The following is a 26,381-nucleotide window of genomic DNA, read 5'->3' as shown; positions in this document are numbered from 1 at the left end:
AGATGGGGCATCACCGGGGGCCCGCTGGGGCATGGGCCTGCAACCGAGCGTGTAAATATGGAGTGTGTAAATACACCTCGTGGTACTGGGGGGGTGCAGATCAGAGGGAAGGGCTGAGGAACTGGGTTAACCAACTACACCAATTCAATGGAGAATGCTTTACAAGTATCCAAGTCTTCCAGCTCGGGAAGAATTCACATTTCGATTATTCAGTTAACCTCTCGGTTGGCAGATAGCTGAGCCATTCCCACCAGGACCCGGAGGCTTTCCCGCTGGAACAGGACACATTCCTTTGCCCGCCCCGGTCAGATGCTCCAGCGGCACTCACACAGGGCAGAACAGGCGAGGTTTCATTTGGCACTGATTAATGTCACATGTTGCTTGCCAGGAACTGTGTCCGGGGGCAGGAGCCGGGGTGGGGAGGTTGGTGAGGGGATCAGTCGGGCACCAGTGGAGTCCAGTGGCCCCAAACGGGGCTCCCAAGGCCCTCCCAGCTGCCCCCAGCCCGCACCGGGGCCCAGCCCCAGGGGAGCCCCGGGCTCTGGCCCAGGCCAGGCCTAGGCAGGCCTGGAGCTGCCCTCAGCTGTGGGGCCGAGGCCTGCGGGGTCACTGCGGGCAGGACCCCACGGGGACAGGCCCCAGCAGCGTGGCCGGGGGCTCCCGCGCCCGCAGCGGGCCAGGCCCGACTGGGGGCGGCCGTTGCCATAGGAACCACCTGTGCCCTCCCCGGGGGCGGGGCGTCGCCATGGGCATAGCTGTTTGGCCCTATCACCGAGTGAGGCGTCGCCATTCCCATGGCGACGCCCCGCCCACCCCTGAAGGCGGGGCAGGGGCCATTGCCATGGGAATGGCGATACCGGAAGGGGCGGGGCGGGGCGCGGCCGGAGGACTCGGTTTCCCGTGAGGCCCCGCGCGCGGTTCCGGCGGGCGGGCGGTTCCGGCGGGCGCAGGCCGGGATGGAGGCCGTGCCCCGCATGCCCATGATCTGGCTCGACCTCAAGGAGGCCGGGGAGTTCGCCTTCAACGCCGCCGTCAAGAAGGTGGGGCCGGGGAAGGGACGGCTGGGGCCTGTGGGGGGCCGGGGCGGCGGGCGGCACTGTCAGGGGCGGGCCGGGGGGGCTGTGAGGGAGGGAGTGCGTGGGGGGGAGGCGGGGGTCCTGTGCGGCCTGTGTGGTGTCTGTGAGGGAAGGGGGAGCTTGGGAGGTGTCTCGGGGGCCTGTGTGAGGTCTGGGAGGGGGGAAGGGGCGTGGAGGGCTTTGCGGGGGGTATGTATTGTCGAGGGTCCTGTGAGGGAGGGGAGTGCGTGGGGTGTGGGGCAGGGGGTCTGTGAGGGAAGGGAATGCTCGGGGGAGGCACGGGGGATGTACGTGAGGCCTGGGAGGGGGGAGAGTGCTTGAGGTGTTGGGCCAGGGGGGCTGTGAAGGAGAGGAGTGCGTGGGGTGTGGGGCAGGGGAGCCTGGGGGGCTCCGTGAGGGTTGCTTGGGGTCTGTGAGGAAAGGGAGGGCTTGGATGGGGTCTTGGGGTGGTGTGCGGGAGGGGAGTGCTTGGGGAGGGTGTTGGAGGGCCTCTGAGGGAGGGGAGTACCGGGGTGCAGGGCAGGGGGGGGGGCTGTGAGGGCAGGGAGTGCTTGGGGGCTGTTGGAGGGGGTGAGGCCTGTGAGGGAGGGAGTAATTGGGGGTGGTGGTGTCAGGGGGGCTGTGAGGGAAGGGAGTGTGTGGGGTGGGGGCTCTGTGGGGGTGTTTGGAGGGTGGGAAGTCTTTGAGGTGCGTGGGGAAGGGCAGTGCAGAGGGTTGAGGATCTGGGGGGACCCTGGTGGAGCTGGGAGTTCTAGCAAGGGATGGGGTGAGTGGGCTGTGGGCCAGGGTGTTAAGGAGTGGGGAGGACTGGAGCAGGGCTGCTGGGAGCACTGGGGCAGGGAGGGGCTGAGGTGTGGTAGCTCATCACCTGGCTGTCACCCTGTGGTGGCTTTGCCCTGTATGGCATGGAGGGAGCAAGGCCGTGAGCACATCTGTGCCCCCCTCGGCCCCATCCCCAGCTTGGCCTCACTTCCCTCACTGCCTCCTTGGGGGGCAGGGTCAGCGTGGTGCTGCTGGGGGGCAGAGTTTGGGATGAGAGGAGTCCTCAGAGCGCTCCCCATCCTGGACAGAGCCTTCCCCGGCCACCTTGGGGTCAAGTGGTGAGCTGGCAAGTCGGTCCCCACCACATGTGACTGCACTGACTCCCAGTGCCACAGCTGCCCCTCCTCGAGCCCTGCCACCGGATCTGGCCTCCCCCAGTTGTCATTAATGCTGTGGCGGGTGTCATTAGCGATCCGTATCTGCTATGGCTGATCCTTTGTGTCTCCTTTCACTCTGCTCCCACGAGCTTGTTTGTGTAAAAAGGGGAACCGAGGAAGGGAGAGCTGGCTCTCCTGCTGCCAGCAGCCCAGGCTGACCGATCATCAGTCAGTTAAAAGCTCTGTTCCCTTTGTGTTGCCGTTGGAGGAAGGTTGAGAGTACAGTGGGTGCGAGACAATGAGTTCCTTCCTTCCCAGAGGTCACCTAGGGCCATGGGGGACACAACCTGTCCTTGCTGCCCCAGTGGGGATCAAACCAATCGCTTAGGGGAGATGCAATACTTAATTAAGCTTGTAAACAAGCTCCACCTAACTGGTGTTTCCTAGTGCTGCCTATGGATGAAAAGCGTGATTTGTTGACGTGGAAGGAGAATGGAGGGTGGGAGTTCTCCTGTGTTTGTGTCACCACCTACTTTCCACCACGCTGTTTTTTTGGTTGCTGAGGGGGGGCATCCCGTCAGACCCCAGCAGCATTAGTGTGGCTGGGACGTCCCTGTGCTGGGAGGAAGGCATCGCGGGTTCGCTGAGCTGAGTCATGCTGTGCCAGCTGGGATAAGGTGTGGCAGCCGTCGGTGTGGCTCCAGCCCCACTGTGCCTGCCTGCGAGTGCCAGGGGAGCCGGCGGTACCGTGGGCCGTGGGGCAGCACCTCACGGGGAGCTACAGCAGAGGGGACAGTGGCCTCCAGATCTGAACTGGGCCTGGAAAAGTTGAATAAATTCCTGTCCAGAGCCTTGGAGGTTCCTGAGCTGGCTGTGGCTGGGAAGCACTGTGCTTGCTGACAGCATTGCAATCCGAGGGATCTTGAAACCCTCACTAGAGGCAGGTTTTGGGGGAGCTCTGTCCCCACGGCTCCCTCCACAGCGGTGGGGAGGTGTAATTCATCACCGAGCGCCTTCCTTGGAGATCCAGAGCATTTTATTTCTTAATGAGCATCTTCGGCCAAGCCTTGGCACCCCTCCAGCAGGGGCTGCGGTGCTATGCTGTTCCACATAGGCAGGCACTACCCCGTTTCGTTTCCCTTTCTGCTCTGGCCGCAATGAGCCGCCTCCTGGCCAACTGCCAGCGCGACATTCCCCTCTGACCATGGCAAGAGGCTTTGCTTTCATTCAAGCACAGAGGGGTATTGGGTGTGAATCTGGGAGCGACTTCAATTCACTCTGTCCTGTTCACTGGTGACAGCTCAAGACCTCATGGCCGCTTGATTCCAGTTTTTCCACCCCAGCTCTGAGGTCCCTGTCAGCTCCTGGGGTGTGCTGGATCGGTGCCTTTCCCCAGGGTGTTGTCTCCACAGGACCCTGAGCCCTGGCTTTGTGTTAAGCTGAGGTTCAACAGGAGCCGGGCAAGATCTGGGGGGGTGGGGGTGGGGGGGGGGTGTTGTGTGACAAACAAGCTCTGAACTAGGAGATGCAGGACCCCATGCCAGTGCCTGCCCCTTCACACTGTCAGACCCGCCGCGAGGGCTTCCCCCAGGCCTCTCCAGAGAGAACTGCTGGTTGTCGCTCTGGGGCTGGGAAGGTGCTGCAGGGTGTCTCACTCCTCTCTTCTTCCTCCAGTTTGTCCTGAAGAACTATGGGGAGAACCCAGAGAACTACAACGAGGAGCTGCGGAAGCTGGAGCTGCTGCGGCAGGTAAGCTGGGCTCGTCCCAAATTGCTTGCAGCCCTGGTGACATCTCCCAGAGCTGAACTGGGGGAGCTGTTTCATCATCTGCCCCATGCTTGAGGATGCAAATGCTGGCTCCCACCACCTCCCTGGACTGGGAGCTGTGCTGGAGCACTGCTGTGGCTGCTCCTCTTCCTCAACTGTAGCCCACGGAGGAGGCTTTCAGCAGCTGGGTTGCATCTTAGGCTCCTCATATGATTCAGGCTTCCCGAGGAGCATGCAGGGGTTGGGCGTTAGGGCTTTGCTGATTCCACTTCCCTGAATTTGCGAGGTTTTATGTTGAATACCAGTTCCCTGTTGGGTGGAAGAAATCACTTTGTCTGGTTGGGCTGGTGCCTGAAGTCTTTGCAGGGAATAAATCAGCCCTTCACGCTCTGCTCCAGAGCCTAAACAATTGTGTTAGTCACTGGGGTCACCAGTTTTGGGGGTGCTGAGCTGGTTAGAGACAGCCTCAGCCCCAGACAGCTGGTAGCTGAGACAGGGACAGTAAAACCAGGTGGTGACAGTCAGAGACTGGCCCTGAGCCAGGACTGGTGCTGGTTTGTGTCACACTGTAGGTTTTGTAGCAGGGCCATAAGCCTGATGCACAGAGTGTAGCTGGGGTAACTCATGCTGGCACCGGGGTCACCTCACCAGCGTCTCCAAAGCATAGAGGTGGCCTTCCAGTAAGGAACAGAGGTGGGTGGGTGCTTCAGCACCCACAGCTGGGGATCTGTCCATGGGCTTAACTATGAACCTGGAGGCTGGGAAACCTTTTCTGGGTCTCTTGCTCTTACAGCTTTGCCATAGCAGTGGCTCCTGTGCCCTGTCCAGGACACCCCCATTTCAGTCACTCCCAAATTCCTCCCGTTTTTCACCCTTAGGAGCCTGTGCTGGGGAGAGCAGAGACTTTTCCCAAACCGGTTGCTCTAGATCCATAAAGTGGCTCCCTCCAGCCTCGTTTTTAGGTGAACAGACCTGTTTTTCTAGCTGTATTACATCAGTTTTTTCTGTAAAGCCTGGCTCCTTCCTGCAGTGCTGCTTCATCCCGAGGGAGCCGGCTGATGCCCAGCTCTGGCTGTCCCCTTTGTGAAGGCTCCTACTTCTGCCTGCGGATCTCACCACAAATCAGGCAGGCTGCCTGAAGTTCCTGCCTGACGTGTTACCCGTGAGCCTGTACCATGTTACCTGTCCCCAGGGCAGCCTCTTCCTCCTCCTCTCTCCCCTCCAGAGTGCTGTCAACGTGCCCAGGGACTTTGAGGGCTGCAGCACGCTGCGGAAGTACTTTGGCCAACTCCACTACCTGCAGAGCCGCATCCCCATGGGCGCCGAGCAGGAGGCGGCGGTCCCCATTGCATGGTGAGGAGGAGCTGCTTCCCTGTACCCTCTTTCTGGCATGGGACTCAGGCTTTGCAAATGGGAGGATCGGCTCCCAGCGGGAGCTTCCTGAAATGCAGATGCTGACCCAAAGCAGAGCATCTGCTTCCTCTTCCCTGCGCATGTCCTTCACCAGCATCTGATATGCTCCTCCCTGCCACCCAGCAGCTGTACCTGGGTGTCCTGGGGACCTCTTGGGAAATGGCGTCCTGCCCTGGGGATCTGGCAGGATGTCTAAGCCCAGCCATAAGGCAACATGGTTGTCTCTGAGGGGATACAAGGCAGAGGCAGGACAGTGTCACCGTGCAAGGTGACAGGGCTGAGATCACCCTGGGCGGCAAAGATACTTGGCTGTGTGTAAAGGGGATGTCTGCGCTTACAAAGCCAAAACAAGCCTGCCATGTGGAGATGCACCATTCCAACCGCCTCTGGCACCTTGATTTGATGCCCAGGGTGATATTGGGCACGAGGGCCCCTTCCCTGAACCTCTGAGGGATCATGTCGCCTGACAGAACCATTTTCTGGCACATGACCTGTGCCCAGGAACACCAGTAACTCCATCTACAGCTGCTAACCAGGCTTCTCTCCTCACAGGACTGAGATCTTCTCAGGCAAGACAGTGACTCATGAGGACATCAAGTATGAGCAGGCGTGCATCCTCTACAACCTGGGTAAGGGCCTGGGAGACCGGCTGCCCTCTTGGTGCAAGGGATGTCCCTCCTCTCTGCCCGGCCTTTGCTCCACATCAGCATTCCTCGGAGCGGCCAGGCAGCAGCTCAGCCTGCCTGGTCCCACCAGCAGCCGTGGCTTAGCGGGGTTGTGCCTCTTCCCCTCCTCCATGCTGCCTGTGGGGCTGGGTGCTCAGCAGTGGAACTGCATGAGAGGTTGACTTTGGCTTTTGTCAGAAGCTCCTCTCCTTTCCCTTCCACTGTGAGCATGCCCTACATCTCAGTCAGAGGTTGCACCGAGGAGGCTGACATCAGGTTGCAGCATTGCAAGTGCCCTTTCTAGCATGGTGACAGCCTCAGCCAGGCTTTGTCCAGCTCATCCAGCATCTCGTCTCCTCAAAAGCAGCAAATGGATGTAAAGCATCAAATCTAATGCTTGTCCCCCTACCCGTGCTCTCCAGCCATGGGCAATCATGGCTCAGAGTGGGGCTTTTTTGGTAGCCCCTGAGGGGAGGTGATGCTCAGCCCCTGGCCACTTAATGCACCTGAAAATACTCCCATCCCGGGCGTTGCCGCTGTCCCTTTCACTGCAGCTCAGGAGGTGGCTGTGCTTTCCCAGCCCACCATGCACAGAGCAAAGCAGTTTAGTTTAAAGCCCAGCCCAGCGCTGCTCCCTGAACCTTGAAGAAACACGTCTGCTAAGCCAGGAGGGTGTTTGCTATTTGCTTTTCCATACTGAGGGTTTGTTTCCAGCCTGGGATTTGTCTGTGCCAAACAACTTGCATGTGCAGCCTTTCACTCCTCTGGTGCCCTGTGAGATGGGGACCCTGAGTACTGCAGCTCCCTGTGTCCCGCTGGCCCAGGGAGCCAGCTGGGTGCTGCTGGGTGGCTGTGGCCCGCTTGTCGCAGATTTGGGCTTCTCCAGGAGCGGTGAGTGGCTGCTGGCAGGTGCCCTCACCCTACTGAGCTGCCGTCCTCTTTCCGCAGGTGCGCTACACTCCATGCTGGGTGCCATGGACAAGAGAGTGTCCGAGGAGGTAATGATCCCCTGGGTCCTCCCTTAATGACTTTTCTCTCCCTCGTGGTTAACAGCCACCAACCAGTAGCACCAAGTACTTTTTCCACCGTAACACGGGTAGTTACAAGCATCTCAACATCAGACACCAGCTTTGGATGTCTGCTGTGACCTAGTGTGGCTGTAGAGTGTTAGGAGGGGCCACCCCCTTCATGGCTGTGTCCCCCCCTGCCCCATCATTGCTGTCCCTGCTGTGGCAAGGCTCTGCCACAGAGGTCAGAGGGGGGAGGTCTGACGCAGCTCAGGGCGTGCATAGCTGGGGAAAGCGCCGAGCTGTTTAGAGCCCTGTGATCCCCAGGGATTTGCTCCGGGTTTGTGGCAGCTGCTTTCTGGGGTCTCGGAGGAGGCACAGGCAGCACGGGGAACATCTAACCCCTGCTGAGCTGGGGTTTATCACCCTAACCCTGCTGTGTGAAAGGAGGTTGCTGCTTTTCCAGTCTGACCGAGGCTCCACGAATTTGGTACATGCCTACGGATGTCGGCTGGCTTGGCGTGCGTGCAGGAGGGCTGTGCGCACCTGACACGTGTTCTGTTCTCTCAGGGCATGAAAGTTTCCTGCACCCATTTCCAGTGTGCTGCCGGGGCGTTTACCTACCTGCGGGATCACTTCCCTCACTCCTACAGTGTAGACATGAGCCACCAGATCCTCAACCTCAACATCAACCTCATGCTGGTAGGAACTGGGTTCTGCCTCCACCAGGGTGCTGGTTGCACTGGGACGGCTCCTTGCACACCTCAAGGGCAGCTGCCACTCAACTGGGCGAGGGGCGTTTGTAGAGTTGGGTGCTCCCTGTGGAGCTCAAGTGCTTGGAGCTAGCTGAGGTGGGACCCCGGTGCCCCTTGCCAGGGTCTGTGCTGCTGTAGGCAAGAGGGGCTCCCACCTGCAGGAGGGAAGGAGGTCTGGGGAGGCAGCGGGGAAGTGGGAAGGCTCTGTACCACTCTGCTCATCCCTGGGCTGTTTGGGCATCCCTTGAGGCTGGCGTTTGCTGGGGTCCGCTGCCCTGTCAAGGAAGGGGCTGTAGCTGGTGGGTCCTGCCAGGGGTCAGGGCCTGGCGCTGGTTTGGATACCGGAGTTGTTCCAAGGTGGAGAGGAAACAGAGTATTCCCCTCTTGTCTTTGGTAGGGCCAGGCACAGGAGTGTCTCCTGGAGAAGTCCATGCTGGACAACAGGAAGAGTTTCCTTGTGGCCCGGATCAGCGCCCAGGTGAGCTCCTGAGCACTTTCTGCTGTGCCAAACTGGCTGATTCAGCCTCAGCGCTTGCTGTTCCCGGCACAGCCACGCTCCTGCTGCACAGAGTGACGCGTGGGGTTGGGAACATGGGGAGGGTGTCCCGCATCCTGCATGGCGTCAGTGCAGTCAGACAGCAGCATGGGCTGCTTTCGTTGCCTCGGGCTTCAAGCACAGCCATCAGCTCCTCAAAGGAGAGCTTGAGATGCTCTAGAGGGAAGAGAAGCCATCCAGAGGGGCCTTGAGAGATGGGCCCCTGTGACCCTCATGGGGTTCAACAAGGCCAAGCACAAGGTCCTGCACCCAGATCAGGGCAATCCCCAGTGTCACCACAGGCTGGGCCGAGAATGGATTGGGAGCAGCCCTGAGGAGAGGGACTGGGGGTGCTGGTGGGCGAGAAGCTGGACGTGACCCGGCCACGTGCGCTCGCAGCCCAGAAAGCCCCCCGTGCCCTGGGCTGCATCCCCAGCAGCGTGGCCGGCGGGGCGAGGGAGGGGGCTCTGCCCCTCTGCCCCGCTCTGCTGAGACCCCCCTGCAGCGCCGCCTCCAGCTCCGGGGCCCCCAGCATAAGGAGGGCACGGACCTGTTGGAGCGGGGCCAGAGGAGGCCACGGAGATGGCCAGAGGGCTGGAGCCCCTCTGCTGCGCAGCCGGGCTGGGAGTGCTGGGGCTGTTCAGCCCGGAGAAGGGAAGGCTCCTGGAGACCCTGGAGCACCTTCCAGCACCCAAAGGGGCCGGCGAGGACGCTGGGGAGGGGCTTTTCCCAAGGGCCTGCAGCGCCAGGACAAGGGGGAACGGCTTTGCGCTGAGAGAGGGCAGATGGAGATCAGAGCTGAGGGAGAAATCCTTCCCTGTGAGGGCGGCGAGGCGCCGGCACGGGCTGCCCAGAGCAGCTGTGGGTGCCCCAGCCCTGGCAGTGCCCAAGGCCAGGCTGGACGGGGCTGGGAGCCACCGGGGCCGGGGGAAGGGGGCCCTGCGCGTGGCAGGGGTGGGACTGGGGGGTCTTCAAGGTCCCTTCCAACCCAAACCGTTCTGGGATTTGGACCCTCTGTGTGAGGTAGGTTTACCGTGGTGATGTCACTAGCCCTGGCTCTGACCCAAAACTCATGTGCAAGTCCCCCATGGCACATTTTGATGTGCTGGCTGGGTGATCCGAGTCCTTGGGCGCAAACACCCGTGCTGGTGCATCCTCTTTCCCTTGCTGTGCTCGGTTCCACCTAGGATCCAAATTTTTGTGGGGTTTAAACACCCATCTCTCTCTCCCTAGGTGGTGGATTACTACAAGGAGGCCTGCCGCGCACTGGAAAACTCGGAAACAGCCTCGCTGCTGGGAAAGATCCAGAAGGACTGGAAGAAGCTGGTTCAGATGAAAATCTACTATTTTGCTGCTGTGGCCCATGTAAGTGGGGAGACAAACTGGGGGGCTGCTTGGCTTTGGTGGGGGGACCCGGCCTTTGCTCCCGTCCCAGTTTGGGTTGCTCAGTCGTGGTGAGCACCCCTCAGCAGCAAAACACCATCAATAAATGGGCTCGGGCCACTGTGGGATTTTATTGCCCGTTTCAAAGATTTCCCTGGAGTTACAGAGCTCTGCGTGTTTTCTTGCAGCTGCACATGGGAAAACAGGCTGAGGAGCAGCAGAAGTTCGGGGAAAGGGTAAGCAGAGCCATGTCGGCCTGTCTCCTGATCCAGGCTAAGGATTGTGTCCTGCCCTGGGGGGTTGAGTCCTGGCAGAGATTGTCACACCCACGATGCTGGGTACCCACGCCCTGGGGACATGAATGTATCACCAGCGATGTCCTGCCTCCTGCAAGCGTTTGTGGGTATTCTTGGAAAGCCCAGTTATGCTGTAGGAAGCTGTGGGGACTGGTGGTGCTGTTCCTGTGCAAAGCAAGGGCATCTACTTCTGCACCAACCCTAATTCCCAGTCTCTCTGCAGGTCATCTACTTCCAGAGTGCTCTGGATAAACTCAACGAAGCTATCAAGCTGGCAAAGGTGTGTTCCTGCCCCAGCTGGGCAGGGTTTTTGAATTGGGTTTTTGAAGCCACTGTGCTGGGCTCGAGCTCAGGCTGGTGGGATGCCAGGCTGGGAAGATGAGAACTGGTGTCAGTTTAGAAGCTTTCCTTGCCATTCAGAAGCTCGGCAGACCTGTGCTGGCTTCTCAAAGCATCACTTTGCTTCCCTCTGGGACGTCCAGCCAAGCCCGAGGCCCTGGTATCTCCTGGCTGCTTGGCCTACCAAGGTTTTAGCAGGGTTGTTTTGGTTTTAGCTGTGCAGGAGCACATGGGCAGCGGGTCTGCAGCGCTCAGCCCTGCCACCTTGGTGGGCTCCCCACAGAGCTACTGGTGCCTGCACTGGGGAAGCGCAGCCCGGTGGCATGTGAAACTGGGACACAAAGGATCTGGGGCCTCCAGGCATCTGGGTTCCTTTATGGGGCACAAGGAGAGGTGGCTGGCAAGGCTGCTGCCGGCTCATGGGCACGCTCGGGCTGTGGTCACAGCACACAGGGCTGCGATCAGCTGCTGGGACAGCGACACCTGTTCTCAGCCTGTGCTAACTCACCCTCGTTTCTGCAGGGCCAGCCTGAAACTGTCCAGGAAGCCCTGAGATTCACCATGGATGTGATTGGTGGCAAGTGAGTCTGTGCATGGGGCACCGTCCTGCTTCTCTGGGTGTCAGAAATGCCCAGTGGCTGGAGCAGCCCAGGGAGTGTCCCCAGTGTCCCCCGACACGCAGAGCCAAGCACCCCGTGCTGCCTGAGGCTCTTGAGACATGAGGAGGTTGCTCTTTGCTCTCTCTGGAGCGATCCCAAGAGACCCAGGGCCTGACGCCACTGGGAGTGAGCTCAGGGAGCCGGGGATGCCCTCCGCTTCTCATAGGCGTGGCATTGCTGCTTGTTTCTAGGTACAATTCAGCCAAAAAGGACAACGACTTCATCTACCATGAAGCTGTGCCTGCACTGGACACCCTGCAGTCTGTGAAAGGTGAGGGTGGGCAGTGCCCTCTCCTGCCAGCTCCTGAGGGGAGAGGGGCACACAGTGAATCCACAGGGCTCTGGGAAGCCAGTGGGGCTTCACGCCACAGTGCTGGGCTTTCCGGGGATATGCCAGGAATGGCAGTGTTGAGAAGGAAGAGCTGTTTTGGGAATAATCTGTTCACCGTGGAGGTTTCTGACAGGCACATGTTGTGTGTTCAACCCCCAGGTGCCCCGCTGGTGAAAGCCCTCCCCGTCAACCCCACTGATCCGGCCGTCACCGGCCCCGATATATTTGCCAAACTGGTGCCTATGGCTGCCCACGAGGCCTCTTCCCTGTACAGGTGTGTCCGGGGCCGTGGCACAGGGGGGGCACGGCTCCGGCCGGAGCGGGGCAGCCTGCCACAAGCGGTCACAGGGCTGGGCGTGCAGATTTCCAGCACTGAGCTCCCCAAGGAGCCCGTGCCACCACCTGTCCGCAGGCTGAAGGGAGCTGGAGGGGACCAGACAGGCCGCAGCGGTTTCCTTGGGGAACCACCGCCGTCCCTGAGTTGTCCTCGTGCCTGGCTCCTGTCCAGCGTCCCTCCTGGCAGCTGGCGCTGGCCTTGCTGCCCCGAAGGCCCAGGGATGGGCGAGGCTCTGGCCGATGCCCACAGGGCTTGGAGTTCTCGTGACTTACAGTCCTGTCGCAGTACTGAAGAATTATCTTTTTTCTCTTCTCTGTCGCAGCGAGGAGAAAGCCAAACTGCTGAGAGACGTGATGGTGAAAATCGAAGCCAAGAATGAAGTGCTGGAGTACGTGTGAGCCGTGCCTGCGTGGGGCTCCCTGTGGCCGGGCACAGGGCTGTCCCGATTATCCCCTCGCTGGGCTCCCACCCCAGCCCCGATGCGAACACGTGCATCCCTGATCTGTTACCCTCGTGCTGAGCATGAGCAAGTCCCAGTTTGCCCAGCTGTGGGCAGACCCTGTCCCCCAGCAGGTTCCAGTCCTGGTGGCTGGTCCCCAAATTCACCCTGCAGCTTTGCATAGTCCATTGGGGACAGTACCGTGGTGCTGCGCCCTGAGCTGGCTGCCACTTGGGATGGGGGTGACCTGCAGGGGGGTGGGCAGGCTGTGCCACCGCTCAGGGGCTTCTTTTCTCACCTACAGCCAGTTCATGGACTCCATGCAGCTGGACCCTGAGACTGTGGACAACCTGGACATGTACAGTCACATCCCCCCCATCCTGATGGAGAAATGTGCTGCGCTCAGCGTGCGCCCCGACACCGTCAAGAACCTCGTCCAGTCCATGCAGGGTAGGGACATGGGGACCCATGGAGGAGGACCAGGGGTGTCTGGGCCAGCCCTGGGGGCAAGCATGCTGATCCTCAGCTGGCGCTTGGTGTTGGGAATGGCCGCTCTGACGGCTAAATTTTTGCTGACATGAATTCCTGAACCCCGAAGTGTTTTTCCCGTTGGCTGGTTGTGGGGGGGATGGTGCTTCCTCACAGGCTGGGCCAGCGTCACCTTGCCGGTGGCTGCAGCCTCCCAGGGGCCGCAACCAAGGAGGTCAGTGCTGTCTGGAGCCCAGTGCAGGCCCTGAGCCTGGCGCATCTGGGCTGGGTGTCCTTGTCTCCTCTGGGTGCCCACAGCCAGATTTACTCCTTGGGCTGCTGTGCCGATGCCTGGCTGCGCGCTCGGAGCGGGTGGGGGACCAGGAGAGCTCGGGAGTAGATGGTGGTCCAGCCCTTGGGCAGCTTCCGTGTGTCTCCCCTCCAGTGCTCTCCGGTGTCTTCACTGATGTGGAGGCTTCTCTGAAGGAGATCAGAGATCTCCTCGAGGAGGACAAGGCCCAGGAGCAGAAGCTGCAGGAGCTGCTTGGGAAGGTCCCGCCACCCCAGGGGTCCCCCCCACCGCCGTCCCCAGGGCTGGCTGAGGTCAGCAAGGAGTGTTCCAAGTACATGGAGGTGCACGAGAAGGCCAGCTTCACCAACACCGAGCTCCACAAAGCCATGAACCTGCACATCAGCAACCTCCGCCTGCTCAGCGGGCCACTGGAGCAGGTCCGGGCCGCGCTGCCCTCGCCCACCCTGACCGAAGGTGAGCGGTGCGTCGTGCCGGGGGGCTGCCTCCCCCTCGTGCTGCCCTGGGCCTCTGCTGGTGCTGCATTGGCATTGGCCAGCTGGTGGTCCCTTGCGAGCTGGGGGGTGGGGTTCTCCCCCTGAAAAATGTGCGGAATGGGACCCTGGTGTGGGGGCAGAGGGGGCACAGGCCCGGTTACTGTGCTGGCAAATGCCTGGCTTCCGCCGGCTGTGCCAGGAGAAGCCACGGGCTGGGTCCTTACCCCTGCAGTTCCCTCCCTGGGCTGCAGCATGGCCCATGAGAGGGCTCAGGCTGGGGAGGCTGCGCCGGGCTCGGTGGGGTTCGGCACGGCTGCTCAGCCCTCCCTGTCCCACAGATGACAAGCAGGTGCTGCAGAACCTGAAGCGAATCCTGGCCAAGGTGCAGGAGATGAGGGACCAGCGGACATCCCTGGAGCAGCAGCTGCGTGAAATGATCCAGAAGGATGATATCACCACCTCGCTGGTCACCACCGACCGCTCTGAGATGAAGGTGGGTGCTGCCGCCGTGTTGGGGGAAGCCCTTTCTGGTGCCGCACGTCCCGGTGAGGGCTGCAGCAAGAGCTCCACTCCCTCGCAACCCACCCCGAGCCTCCCCAGCCGCCTGTGGCCCCTCAGGTCCTCCCCTCTCTTGTCAGAAACTCTTTGAGGAGCAGCTGAAGAAGTACGACCAGATCAAGGTCTACTTGGAGCAGAACCTGGCTGCCCAGGAGAACGTCCTGAAGGCCCTGACGGATGCCAATGTCAAATATGCGGCTGTACGCAAGGCACTGGCCGAGGTGGAGCACAAGTGAGTGGTGTGCAGGGTGGCTGCAGCGCTAGGGGGGGAGTATTTCCTGGTGTGGGATCTCGGTGCCCGGGAACAGCCCTCGCGCTCCCCAGGGGAGCGATGTGGGGTCACTGCCAGCTCTGTCCCCGTCCCACCGTGCTGCTGGGGGCAGTTCTGCACCCGGTGGGTTCCCCAGGAGTGGGGACACCCAGCTTTGGCCTGATGTTCAATCCCTGCTCAGCCCCTCTGCCCTGTCTTTCCCCAGGTGGAACACCACCGTTCAGACCTTGGTGGCCTCCTACGAAGCCTATGAGGATCTGATGAAGAAATCGCAGGAGGGGAAGGACTTCTACACCGACCTGGAGGGCAAAGCCGCCAAACTGCTGGAGAAGGCCCGGGCCGCCTGCCAAGCCGCCGAGGCCAGCAGGCAGCAGATCTTGGAGAAGTAGGTGGGGCCGTGCCCGTGGTAGAGACGTGCGGGTGGAAGGCCAGGCTTGGGGTCCCCAGTGTGACACCCTGGGGGTGGGAGGCACCTTTGGGTGCTGCTGGGTGATCCAGGCTGTGGCCATGGTGCGGGGGCTCCCTGCGCCCGAGGGGGCGGTGGACATCACCCCCTAGGCCCGCTGGGTGCTGAGCTCCGCTGCCCCCCGGCAGGGAGATGAAGAAGCAGCCGCCCCCTCGGCCCACGGCCCCCAAACCTGCGCTGCAGAAGAAGCCGCTGGAGCTGGACGGTGGCGGCGGGCTGGACGCCGGGGAGCTGCCGCCGCTGGGCTCCCTGGTGCTGCCGGAGCTGCCTGAGGAGCTGCGCAGCCTGCCGCCCGACGTGCTGGCCGTGCACCTGGCTCGCCTGCCGCCCCCCGCGCTGGCCACCCTCGCCCTCAACCCGGCCCTGGCTGCTGGGCTGCGGCCCCCCGGCCCCGAGCCCTTCGTGGCCCAGCTGGCCAGTGCCCCGCTGCCGCCCTTCACCCCTGCCCACCTCCCGGGGCCCCCTGTGCTGCCCGGGCACTACCGCCTGCCGGCAGCGCCCACCTCGGCACCGAGCCCCTTTCCCCCTGCCGGGGGGGGTCCGGTGCAGCTCCTGCAGCCCTCTGCCCCGCAGGTGGCCGGGCCTCCCCCCAGCTCAGCCCCCTCCGCTGCCCCCCAGCTCTTCCCGGCCACCCCACTGATCAGAGCCCCGGTGCAGCCCGGCTACGCGGGGCCACACATGCTTCCCCCGCGCTCGTCACCGCAGCATGCCCCCCTGCCCGGCTCGGCTCCTGCTGCCTCCTACGGCCTGGGCCAGCCCGGGGTGCCCGCGTCTGGCCCCCTCAGGCCCCCCGCCCTGGGGCCGCCCATGGGTGCCCAGCCAGCTGCTGGTGGCCCTGAGCCAGCCCCAGGCACCCGGCCGGCTACCACCACGGTGGACAGCATCCAGGCCCCCATCTCCAGCTGCACCGCGCCCCCACGAGTCCCCAGCCAGGGGCCGGCCGTGCCCCCAGGCCCCTTCCTGGCCCCGCAGCGCCCAGCGGCAGCCCCAGCCCCCTTCCCCTATGCCCAGGGTGGGCTGCAGCCCTTCGGGCAGCCGGCTCAGCACCCCTTCCCCCCCGGGCAGCCCCCGCACGCCTTCGCTCCTGCAGCGCAGCTCCAGCCCAGCGTGGAGATGCCCGCCCGGGCCCAGGGCCCCCAGCAGTTCCCCCCGCCCCCCTATTTGCCCCCGGGCAGAGCCCAGGTGCCGCTACAGTTCCAGCCCCGCGCCCGGCCCCCGTTGCCGTCCCAGGCCCAGTTTGCCCAGCAGCCCTTTGCCGGCCCTGTGGGGCAGCTGCCCCCAGCAGCCCCTGGGCAGCCACCGCTGCCCCCGCAGCTCTACCCGCTTCCGGGGCAGGACAAGCTGCCTGGGCAGGGCCTGGCCCCGCACACGGGGGCCCTGCCCTTCCCCAGGGCCCCCAGCCAGGCCCCACCCCCCCCCCAGCCCCTGCACACCGCGCTGGGGGGGCTGCAGCCGGTGCCCGCCAGCTCCCCGGCTCTGCCCTTCTGCCCCAGCGCTGCCGCCCCCAGCAGCCAGCTGCCCCCCGGGACCATGGCTCTGGGCCCTGCCCCGGCTGCCCCCGCCAGCCAGGCTGGCCCCCACCACGTCGCCCCCTCTCCCAGCCCCGGCCTGAACCAGGTGCAGGGCGCAGTGGTGGTGCAGGGCCCCCTCGTCCCCTCCCCGGCCCCCTCCCCGCAGCCAGCCTTGCCCATGCAGCCCCTGCCACAGAGACCCCCGCCCTCACTGACGCCGGGCACGGCTGCGCTCCCCCCGGGGCCTGGCGAGGCCCCCTTCCAGCGGCAGAGCTCCTCCACCGACGACCTCCTGTCGTCCAGCCCCGAGAGCCAGCACGGCGGCTCCAAGGCGGCGGTGGGCCAGCCCCTGCTGCAGCCCACCAAGGCGGACGCCAAGGAGGGGCAGAAGCCCAAGGCGGTGCAGCTGATCGAGAACGACCCCTACGAGAAGCCGGAGCGAATCTTGCGGCTGCTGGCGGAGCTCGACCGCTTCCGCAGGCTGGTGGAGGGGCTGGAGCAGCCGGGGCCTGGTGGCGGTGCCGAGCTGGATGCCGTCTGGAAGGAGCTGCAGGATGCCCAGGAGCGGGACGCCCGGCAGCTCTCCATCGCCATTGCCCGCTGCTACTCCATGAAGAACCGGCACCAGGACATCATGCCCTACGACAGGAACCGCGTCGTCCTCTGCTCGGGCAAGGATGACTACATCAACGCCAGCAGGGTGGAGGACCTCTCGCCATACTGCCCCACCATCATCGCCACCCAGGCCCCGCTGCTGGGCACCGCTGCCGACTTCTGGCTGATGATCTACGAGCAGAAGGTCTCCGTCATTGTCATGCTGGTGTCGGAGCAGGAGCTGGACAAGGTAGACGCTTCCCTGGACACGCGGCTGGTGGAGCTGGCTGGGGCGGGACTGCGGTGTCACCCTGCAGTGGCTGCAGGCCTGAGGGTCCCATGGCAGCCCCCCGGGGGTGGTGTGTGGGATGTTGCCAGGGGTACACAGGCCCACTGCTGACGGTGTTGCTGTGTTCCCTCCCCACAGCAGAAGGTGCTGCGGTACTTCCCTGCCGAGCGGGGCCAGCCCGTGGTGCAGGGCCCCGTCACCCTCATCCTCACCAGCCTGAAGGTCACCCCCACCCATGTGGAGCGGATGATCACGCTGCAGTACCGGGACCAGAGCCTCAAGCGCACCGTCATCCACCTCCAGTTCACCTCCTGGCCGGAGCTGTATGCCATGGGGCGGGGGGGCAGAGGGTGGGCCGCTGGCATCCTGCGGGACCCCCAGCACTGCCCCATCTCTGCTGGAGGCAGGGGTGCCTCAGGGCTCCAGCCCCAGCGTGGGGGTCCTGAGGGGGTTGACAGCAGGACCCCCACACCTGCCACGTGTTCCCTCTGCAGGGGCCTGCCCGACAGCAAGGGGAGCCTGCTCCGCTTCATCCAGGAGGTGCACAGCCACTACCTGCACCAGCGCCCGCTCCACACCCCTGTGGTGGTACACTGCAGGTGAGCGGGGCCGGGGGGCTCCCGTGGGCCTGGGGGTGCCCCCGCTGTCCCTTGGGCCCGTCACAACTGGAGGGGTCTCTCCGCAGCTCTGGGGTGGGCCGCACCGGGGCGTTCTGCCTCCTCTATGCGGCCATGCAGGAGGTGGAGGCGGGCAACGGCATCCCCGACTTAGCCCAGCTGGTCAAGCGGATGCGGCAGCAGCGCAAGCACATGCTCCAGGAGAAGGTAGCGGGGCATGGGGCTGAGACCCCCCCGGGGCTGTGGGGCTGCTGCCTGCGGGGCCTCATCCTGCTCCCCTCCCCTGCAGCTGCACCTCAAGTTCTGCTACGAGGCCGTCTTGCTGCATGCCGAGCAGGTGCTGCACCGCCACGGCGTGGGCGCCCCCGCCACCCCCAAGGCCACCAACAGCGCCTCCCCCAAGGTGGGTGCAGGGTGGGGGGCGTCCCCGGGTGCTGGGGGGCTCCGCTGCTGACCGGGCCTCTCTCCCGCAGCTCTACTTCCACCAGGACCTGCAGGACCTGGTGCTGGGGGGGGACATGCCCATCAGCTCCATCCAGGCCACCATCGCCAAGCTGAGCATCAAGCCGGGGGGATCCAGCACTGAGCCCGGGGCGGGCTGTGGGCCGGATCCTGCCCCCCTGCCAGACACCACCGACCCCGAGGTGCTGCCTGATGGTGTGATGGACAGCGGTGGTGCCCCCAGCCCCGAGCCCTCCCCACCGGGGCCACCCATCCCTGAGCCACCTGCTGACACCCAGAGCAGCAACCATGTGGCGGAGAGCCCCGAGGCACCCGGGGGGCAGCCGGTGGCCCCCCCTGCCGCCCCCTCCTCTTCGTCACTGGAGCTGCTAGCCTCCCTGACGCCCGAGGCCTTCAGCCTGGACGCCTCCCTCAAGGGCAAGCAGCGCATGAACAAGCAGAACTTCCTGCAGGCGCAGACAGGTGAGGGGCTGCGGGGACCCCGGCCCAGCGACGACCCCCTCAGCATGCTCGACCCGCTCTGGACACTCAACAAGACGTGAGGGGGCAGCGGGGCCCCCACCCCACCCCCCTCCCCGAGCCAGCACTACAGCTGCAGGCGCTGCCTGCTCCCCCCGCCTGCAGATACTGCCTTCCCCAGGGGGGGATGGGAGCACCCCGGGGTGTGGGGGACACCGGGGGGGGGGGGTGGTTTGCCATCCCCTGCGCCCCCCCAGCCCCTCTGCTTTGTACAGGTGTAACACTGGCACTTGCCATGTTTGACTCCAGTTAGAACTGACTTTTTCAGCTCTTTGCTACTAAAATAAAGAGTTAGACCCGCAGCCGTGCTGGGCCCGGTGCTGCCGGCGGCGTGGGGTGCTCAGCCCCTCCGGGTGAGGAGAGGTCGCCAGCGGCACAGCCAGGCTCGGGTTAGTTCTGTTTAATGGAGGTGTCCTCGTACACATTATAAAACACGATCTGGTACAAAAAGCGTCCCTGTACGGTACAAAGCGTACAGCCGGGCTAAGGCCACCCGAGGTGCGGGGCGGCGGTGCCGGGGGTCCCGGCCTGCCCCCAGCCCGGCGCTGCCTCTACAATCACCAGGCTGCAATTAACAGACATCATCGGTGTTTACTGGAGGGCGGTGAGCAGGTGTTAGCGGCGGGCTTGGCCCCGGCTCTGCTCGCAGGCAGGGTTGGGACCACCAGGCTCATGCCCCCTTCCTGGAGGGGGCGGTGGGGCCTGTAGTGCAACCGGGGAAGGGGGGCCGAGCCCTGCCGGCGGTGGCGGGGGAGAAGCCCGGTGGTGGGGCTCCCTGCTGCAGCCCCTAGCCTCGGGTGGGGGGGCTCCCTGCCCGGCTCCTGCGGGGACCATGGGGCAAGGGCTGCCAGCCTGAGGCCTCTGGCCCCACAGCAGCAGCAGGAGGAGGAGGAAGGTGCTGTTGCCGCAGGCTGGGTGAAGGAGGAAGGGGCAGCTGCATGCGGGAGCAGGGCTGAACTCCCTGGCTCCGCCACTGTGGCTTGGTGGAGCAAGGGAGGGCGGGCGAGCTGCTCCCGCGCTCTCCTGCCATAATAAATAAATATATACAGCATATAAATAAATAGGGCAGGGACTGCTGCAGCACAGAGCCCGCGAGCAGCGGGGCAGGCCCGTGGCCAGGCCAGGCGGGATGTGGCCCTGCCTCTGCTCTAAGGCACATGGAGGCCGAGCCAAGTGCCCAGGCGAGGTCAGCCCCGGTGGCACCTGCCGGGTGAGCTGAGCAGCCACAGCCAGGCTGGGCTGTGACCAAGCTGGAACGCGCTGAGCCAGAGCAGGGCCCAGCGGAGCTCTGCTGCCCCAAGGTAAGAGGCCCCGCTGCCCCACTAGCCCTGCTGCTGCCCCTCCCCAGGCAGCTGGCACCACCGAGCAGGGTGCTGGGGCAGAGCTCAGCACCTTGGGTGCCCCCGTCCCTGTGGCTCCCCCGTGTCCCTCCGCACCACCCTCGCAGCCCCAGGATGCCCCAGTGACCGTGCAGAGGATGGGGGAAGTGGGGATGAAGACGCCGGCTCAGGCCCTGCGGGCTGCAGGTGATGAGAGTCCACTTTACGAGGCGGGGAGGCAACGGAGGTGCGGACAGAGCAATGGAGCTGGTGTCCCCGTCCCCTCAGCCCCTGCCTTCGACGGCAGCAGGGGCCTGGGTGCCCCATCCCACCTGCCTCCCTCCACCTGGGCTCCAGCACCTGCCCCTCCTCAGTCCAGCTTCTCCAGCACCGAGGGCACGTAGACCAGGCTGAGCTCGCTCCCGAAGTTGCAGACGATGGCAGCATTCTCCAGCACGAGGATCTGCCGTGCTGGCTGTGACTCATTGCTCTTCCCGAGGTAAACAGTCTGGAGCAGGTCCCCGTAGCCGATGTCCCAGAAGGAGACGCAGCCCTGGCCTCCCGTCACCAGGAGGTTGTCGGAGATGACGCCCAGGCTGGCGCCACAGCCTATCTCCTGCGTGGAATGAGGGTATGTGAGGGAGCCGAGCGCAGGCAGACAGCCGGGAGGGAGCTCCTCTGCCGGCCCACGCCACTTCAGAACAGGCCGATTAGCCACAGCCCCTCTGCCACTGGCCCCGCAGGCGCAGCCGTGCTGGAGCGGGGCCACGGAGCCGGGCGATGCGCACCGGCCGGGCAGCGGGTTCGGTCTTTTTGGAGCTTTTGCACATTGCATTGACAAACGGGGAAGTTTAACCGGAGCTCGCTTCAGCCCACGCACCCCGCAAGGTCCAGACAAGCCGAGGGGCACCCTTAACCTTTCCCTCGCAGCTCCCCCGCTACCAACCTGCTGGATCGAATAGAGCTTGATCCCTGAGCTGCGGTCCCAGATGCTGATCACATCATCCAAGCCGCTGCTGATGACACAGGAGGTTGTGCAGGTGAGGGAGGTGACGTCCCCTCGGTGGGCGTACATGTGGCTGACCTTGCTCCCTGTCAGCACGTCCCAGAGGCAGATGGCACCATCCTGGCCCCCGCTTGCCAGCACCATCGTCTGCAAGGACACGGGCAGAACCAGTCAGGGACCCCAGAGGACGGTGGGCAGCCCCTCCGTCACCGCGGGAGCCGCTCAACGCCCTGGCCCATCCCGGATACAAGCACCTCCCGCTCCCGAGCTGCAGGGAACAGAACCCCAAGCCCGCCAGGTGCAGAGGAACTGAAATTCATTTAACGGAGCTGTGAGGCGTATGGGTGTGGCGCTGCTGCTTTCTAAGCACTGCCCCTATGCAGGACACGCTCGCTCGGCCAGGCCCTGTCGCTGCCCTTGCTCGCTAGGCCGTGCAGGCTCTGCGCCAGCTTGGCTAGGTGACATTCCCAGAGCTGGGAACATTTCCTAGGCCGGTTTCAGCCCCGTGCTCCGGGCTCCCTGGCCCCAGAGCTGCGTTCACAGGGCAGTTCGGGTACAGCGGGACTGGGGCTTCCCTGCTCCACAGGGGGCAGGGAAACAAACAGCCCCCAGGGAAAGGGACTGCCGCACTCAGGTGAGCTGGATGGGATTATCCCAGTTCGGCCTGTAAGGCGCACAGTGACAGTGGCCCCTCCGCGTCCTCAGCGAAGCACTATCAGTTCCTCTGGGTGCAAACCAGGCGGGGTCCCAGCCAGGTCCCTCTGGCTGAGCCAGCAGCTGTACACGCTGGCGCTCTGCCCGCGCAGACCAGCTGCACCCTACCTGATCGATGTACACTGCTGTGATTGCTCCTGAGTGACCCTGCAGCGTGAACAAACAGCACGAGTCTTCCAGCCGAAACACCTGCAGGGCAGAAGAGGCAGATGTGTGTCCCCAGGCAGCCGTGCCGCAGAGCGACACCACCTGAGCCTTACCGCTCCTGCTGCCGAAGCAACAGCCTGTGCTTTGTCTTCCCTACTGCCATCCCTGCCATGCGGCAGGGACAGAGCCTGCCAGCCATTCAGGACAGCAAGGCCACTGGACGGCAGTGACGGGGCAGGGAAGCAACATGCACAGCTGAAGGGGACAGCCGCTGCTGGAAGGGATGAGGAGAAGACAGGGGACACCCCAAAACTCAAAGCCTGCTATTCATATAGTCACCCAGCCCTGAGCAAGAGGATCTCGCGCTCTGCGTAGGACGACACCTGAGGCAGGGCTCTGCCCTCCAAACTGCCGAGGGGCCACATCCAGGCGGATGAGTACGACGCAGGAAGCTCCAGGAATATGCTGGATTGGACTCCAATCACCTTACCCCAAACACTTGCTGACCTTTGTGCACGTACACACGTCAGCTTTGCCCCCTGCCCGCGTATAAGACTGGCTCCCGTCAGCACCCAGAGGGCGGGCAGGTGCCCAGCAGCAGCTCCCGACTGTGGCCGAGGAAGCCTTACTCTGAGAGTGTGGTCCTGGCTCCCTGTGACCAGCCGTCCAGCCGCCGCCTTCAGCGCCGTGATGGGCTTCTGGTGGGCGCAGGACACGGTGTGGGTGAGCTGACACATGATAATGTCGCTGCTGCTGAACATGGGGGAGGATGGGATGCTGCTCCTGCTCGGGGCTCCTGTGGTGAGACACGCAGGTAAGTCCTCGCTGCAGCAGACGCAGCCTTACAATCCAAAACTTACTATCACCTAGAAACGGTGTGGGCTCAGGGATGCCTGGATGCTGAGCTTTAAGGAATTTGAACCTGGTCCTCCAACAAGCCAAACACTCGGCACTCTGGCTGACACCAACAGGAGCTACAGCCACTCATGAGCTGGAGGGAGGGTCTCTGATAGGGTCCTGGGCAGCAGAACTCCCTTCTGCAAAGCAGCGACTCCCAAAGTCTTTATGACTGATCCCCCCTGAAGCCCAAGAGCGCTGCAGTCACCCGGGTCAGAGGCAGGACAGGCAGTGGGACATACCACTTTACACCCCATGGGGGAAAGTCAGTTCCACAGCCAGGCCTTCCCTGCAGAGCCTGCTCCACTTCTGGCCCTACAGCTTGCAGGCCCCTGGCCACCCCTCCAGGAACGTGAGCGTTCTCCCAGAGTAAAGCTACGGCTGCCTCCCTCCAGGCCACTCCAGAACCAAGTGCCACTGCACTGCAAACCAGTTACCGCCACAGACTAGCGCTGTGTGCGCTGTGATTGTGCTGAGGCCCCGGGCTGTATCGTGACTGTGGGGCCACCAGCTGTGTAAACAGGCGAGAACAGACCTTGCTGAAGGAGAAAGCGAGACAGGGGAGAGGGCAGAGGTGTGTCTCAGCCTACAGCCCTCTGCACTGGGGAAAACCAGCACTCGAGAGATGCTCTCCCTGCATAGGGAATCCCAAAGTATTCCTCACCTCTCCTCAGCCCGTTCAGCAGCTGGCAGTTGTGGAGTGGAGCATTATTACAAAAGCTGAAGCAGGTGTAAGGAAGAGCCAGCTACAAGACGGCAAGGGAGGAGGAAAAGGCCCAGCAGCGCTCAGAGCAGTGCACGGTGTGCTCGGACACTTGCTTACCTCGGAACTGCAGGTGGTTCAAGGACGTGTGTGTCTCTAGTGAAAAGAAATCTAAAGAGCCATTCAACCGGGCAGCAACGATCCTGAGGGAGAAATGCAGGCACATAAGGGGAGGTCCTTCCCCGCTCTCACAGGGTGCAGAGCCCTGAGCCCAGACACCTTCCGAGGCGGAGCACAAACCACGCAGGCTCCCCCTGTGAGGAGGCACTCCTGACTGCAAGGAAGAGGACTCGTAAATTATATTAAACTCAGACAGCACAATAAACTGGCCGACAGCAGTGCCTCTTGAATAACAGCACACAGAAACCAAAGGCCCCATCTCCCAGCCGTGAATTATTCTCGATATTCAGCTACGAGAACGACTGAATATCTGTATGAAGAAGTGAAGCTGCTGGAACAGATCCGGACCCAGGAAAGCTCACTCCACCATGCCCAGCTTGAGAGGTGGCGTGGGAAGAAGAGACTTTCCAGCTGAGCCTTTGCTACCTGGAGCTGCTGGACCTCCGTGGCAGGAGGGCGGGAGCTGGGGTCCTGGCTTACACTATGTGTCCTCCTCCCCTTGCAGATCACCGAGCACAGATGCAAAATTACCTGTTGTTCAGGAAGACGAGCGCTGTGATGCCAGATTGACCTTCATCATTACTGCTGCGGAGGGTCCCCTCGATAGCATCCCAGACCTGGAAGGAGAAGGGGCTGCTGCAGTGCTGCTGGCTGGAAGGGCATTGTGCACCGAGGAGCCGTGACCCTGTGCTGGGCCACAGAGAACCCCGGCCCCCTGGGCTGTCTGGTCTTACCAAAGGCACCTGGAAGGCAGCTCCCACTCAGCACTAGTGATTACAATCATCAGTGTCCTCCTATCTTACAGTGAAGCAGCAAGTTCTCAAGTGAACACCCTCTTGTTTGACAGCAGGAATGATAAATAGAATTCTTTTCTTCAAATAAAATCCTGTAAGAGCTCTAAGGACCACAGTGCCAGGTGCCCTCTCCAGACACAACCCGCACTGCGTGCTGTGCTCAGACCAGAGGTCTCTCCAGTGCTCACATGGGGCTTCCCGCAACAGGAGGGACATAAGATCACACTATCTTCTTTTTCCTTCTAGTGTTACTTCCAGTAAGTGGTATTTTAATCAAAACTTCACAACCTGCCTGCCCTTCTTCCTGGGGTCACAACAAATGCTTGCCCCAGTGCACCACACGCTCACCCTGGGCAACCCCGTTCCCCGGCCCGCAGCACCACTCCTCACTCCCTGTCAGCCCCACATCCGCCCTGTTCTGAGTGCGAAGTGCTCTGCATTTTGAAGCAGTATTATGATGTGGACTGAAGACAAGATCCAGCAGCAGAACTCAGTCAGCATCTCAAGGCAGGTGCTTAGGAGAAGGCAGCTGAGCTCACAAGCATACTTACAGGACAGAAAAACCAATGGAGTGGCCTGCCTGTGTCTTTTTGTTGGGAAGAACGAGAGCCACTCACATGCAGCACAGGTCAAAAATAATTAAAAAATTTATTTTAAAACATATCTTTGTTTAAAAAAAACCCCTGCATTTGTTTTGAAGCAAAAATTCTAACTTAATTTCCAAAAATTAAGTTAATATTAAAATAATTCTGAAAGTTTGTCATTGGAGATTTAAATTACAGATTAGAATTTGCTTCAAAACCTGTATCACTCCTATAGAATTCCTATTCATTCTACTTTATCTCATGACTGACCAGCCACGCTACTCAATGGCTTGGCAATCTTTAAGGTTATTCAGTCTCCAGCTGCTGCTGGCAGCTCACCCCGTGCCTGGGCTGGCAGCCAGCCTTGCTCCTCACCTCCAGCTTTCCGTTGCTCCGGCCGGCCACAATCAGGTTCCCTTGCAGGTCCAGGCTCCAGACAGAGCTCTCCATGTCTCCTCCCCAGGAAGGAAGCAGCAACGTTTTATCAAATCCCGTGAAAGACTCATCCCCCAGGCTCCTTCTGCGGCTGCTGCAGCCTCCCTCCTCGGTTCCGCAGCCCAGGGAGCGGGGGCTGCCGCTCCCCTCACAGAAACCAGCCTGTCCATGCGGGGCGGGGAGGCCAGTGAAGCTCCTGCAGCTGGAGGTGCCGTGCTCTTCGTACACCTTACCCACCAGGCTGCTGAAGTCATACCCGCTCTCCTTCTGGCGACTGCCCACAGCGCGGAGCCGCGTCTCTGACTCTGCCACCTTCACCTGTTCGGAGAAGTTGGTGTCGATGAGAGACGTCAGGTCTGGCTGGTCACAGAAAAGTAGAGGCTGGGGAGCGCTGAGCATCCTTTTGAGCTGGTGAGCGCTCTCAAAAGAGTCATCCAGACCATTCTTGCCATCTGGACTATGATCCCAGTTTTCCTGGTAATCGAAGATGCCGCTGCTGTCTCTTCGCAACCTAAAACACAGCGATAAAAGCTCATTTATCCCCCCTCAGCTCATTTCTTACAGAGGGGCTTGCACCAGCCGCAGAGCGGCACCTGTGGAGGGGTCTGCCCGTGGCTGAACGATGTGGTATGGACACACGTACCTCGGTTTGGGAATAACGGTGAGGCAGTCACCAGTCTGAGCATCCCACACACGGATCTGGCCCACCAGGCAACAGCTGACAAGCAGCATCCCATCACTAGCCAGACATTCGATGTCCTGGGAAGGAAAAACAAGCACAGCTGAGCATCTAGCACCATCGAGGCCTCTGCATTCTGACAATTGCCTTGCATGTGGTTGAGAAACTGTATGGATGATAAATTTTATGTCAAAACTATGTGGCTGGCTTAGCAACCATAGGGGTACTCTGACAAGATGGG

At 62.3% G+C, this 26,381-nt stretch overlaps 2 protein-coding genes across 7 annotated transcripts in view; one reads left to right on the top strand and one right to left on the bottom strand.

The window, feature by feature from the left end:
- Positions 1 to 892: 892 nt before the first annotated feature.
- Positions 893 to 19,086, top strand: PTPN23 (protein tyrosine phosphatase non-receptor type 23). Of its 2 annotated transcripts, none has more exons than XM_037384247.1 (25): positions 893 to 1,040; positions 3,890 to 3,964; positions 5,208 to 5,335; positions 5,948 to 6,024; positions 7,009 to 7,058; positions 7,638 to 7,769; positions 8,220 to 8,300; positions 9,591 to 9,722; positions 9,929 to 9,976; positions 10,260 to 10,316; positions 10,898 to 10,956; positions 11,226 to 11,305; positions 11,525 to 11,639; positions 12,025 to 12,090; positions 12,446 to 12,591; positions 13,055 to 13,375; positions 13,734 to 13,888; positions 14,034 to 14,185; positions 14,430 to 14,609; positions 14,819 to 17,045; positions 17,226 to 17,407; positions 17,579 to 17,683; positions 17,770 to 17,908; positions 17,991 to 18,104; positions 18,175 to 19,086. In XM_037384247.1, the coding sequence occupies exons 1-25, from the start codon at positions 957 to 959 to the stop codon at positions 18,703 to 18,705; spliced, it is 5,436 nt and encodes a 1,811-aa protein (XP_037240144.1). In that variant the 5' UTR covers positions 893 to 956; the 3' UTR covers positions 18,706 to 19,086. The 2 variants fall into 2 exon arrangements, with proteins under 2 accessions (XP_037240144.1, XP_037240142.1); XM_037384245.1 differs by having other exon boundaries at positions 17,223 to 17,407.
- The window catches only part of LOC119146489 (SREBF chaperone), a 68,565-nt gene continuing 61,251 nt past the window's right edge, over positions 19,068 to 26,381 (bottom strand). For 3 of the 5 annotated variants that reach the window (XM_037384249.1, XM_037384248.1, XM_037384250.1), the window contains exons 16-23: positions 26,105 to 26,220; positions 25,402 to 25,972; positions 24,180 to 24,265; positions 23,589 to 23,671; positions 22,498 to 22,664; positions 21,830 to 21,910; positions 20,948 to 21,154; positions 20,372 to 20,617 (exon numbers count right to left, since the gene is read on the bottom strand). In XM_037384249.1, the coding sequence (XP_037240146.1) occupies positions 20,372 to 20,617; positions 20,948 to 21,154; positions 21,830 to 21,910; positions 22,498 to 22,664; positions 23,589 to 23,671; positions 24,180 to 24,265; positions 25,402 to 25,972; positions 26,105 to 26,220 (1,557 nt within the window). Of the gene's footprint in view, positions 20,618 to 20,947; positions 21,155 to 21,829; positions 22,376 to 22,497; positions 22,665 to 23,588; positions 23,672 to 24,179; positions 24,266 to 25,401; positions 25,973 to 26,104; positions 26,221 to 26,381 lie in introns of those variants that run through there. The other 2 variants (XM_037384251.1, XM_037384252.1) reach the window with 2 other exon arrangements.

The sequence above is a fragment of the Falco rusticolus genome, chromosome 4 (genome assembly GCF_015220075.1).
Source record: "Falco rusticolus isolate bFalRus1 chromosome 4, bFalRus1.pri, whole genome shotgun sequence".
Taxonomy (NCBI): domain Eukaryota; kingdom Metazoa; phylum Chordata; class Aves; order Falconiformes; family Falconidae; genus Falco; species Falco rusticolus.
This window is presented reverse-complemented; position numbering and strand designations above follow the sequence as displayed.

Coding starts and splice junctions, on each gene's coding strand:
- PTPN23 (XM_037384245.1), top strand. CDS start 957: ATGGAGGCCGTGCCCCGCATGCCCATGATCTGGCTCGACCTCAAGGAG. Junction 13,376..13,733: donor CTCGCCCACCCTGACCGAAG/GTGAGCGGTGCG, acceptor CCTGTCCCACAG/ATGACAAGCAGGTGCTGCAG. Junction 13,889..14,033: donor CCGACCGCTCTGAGATGAAG/GTGGGTGCTGCC, acceptor CTCTCTTGTCAG/AAACTCTTTGAGGAGCAGCT.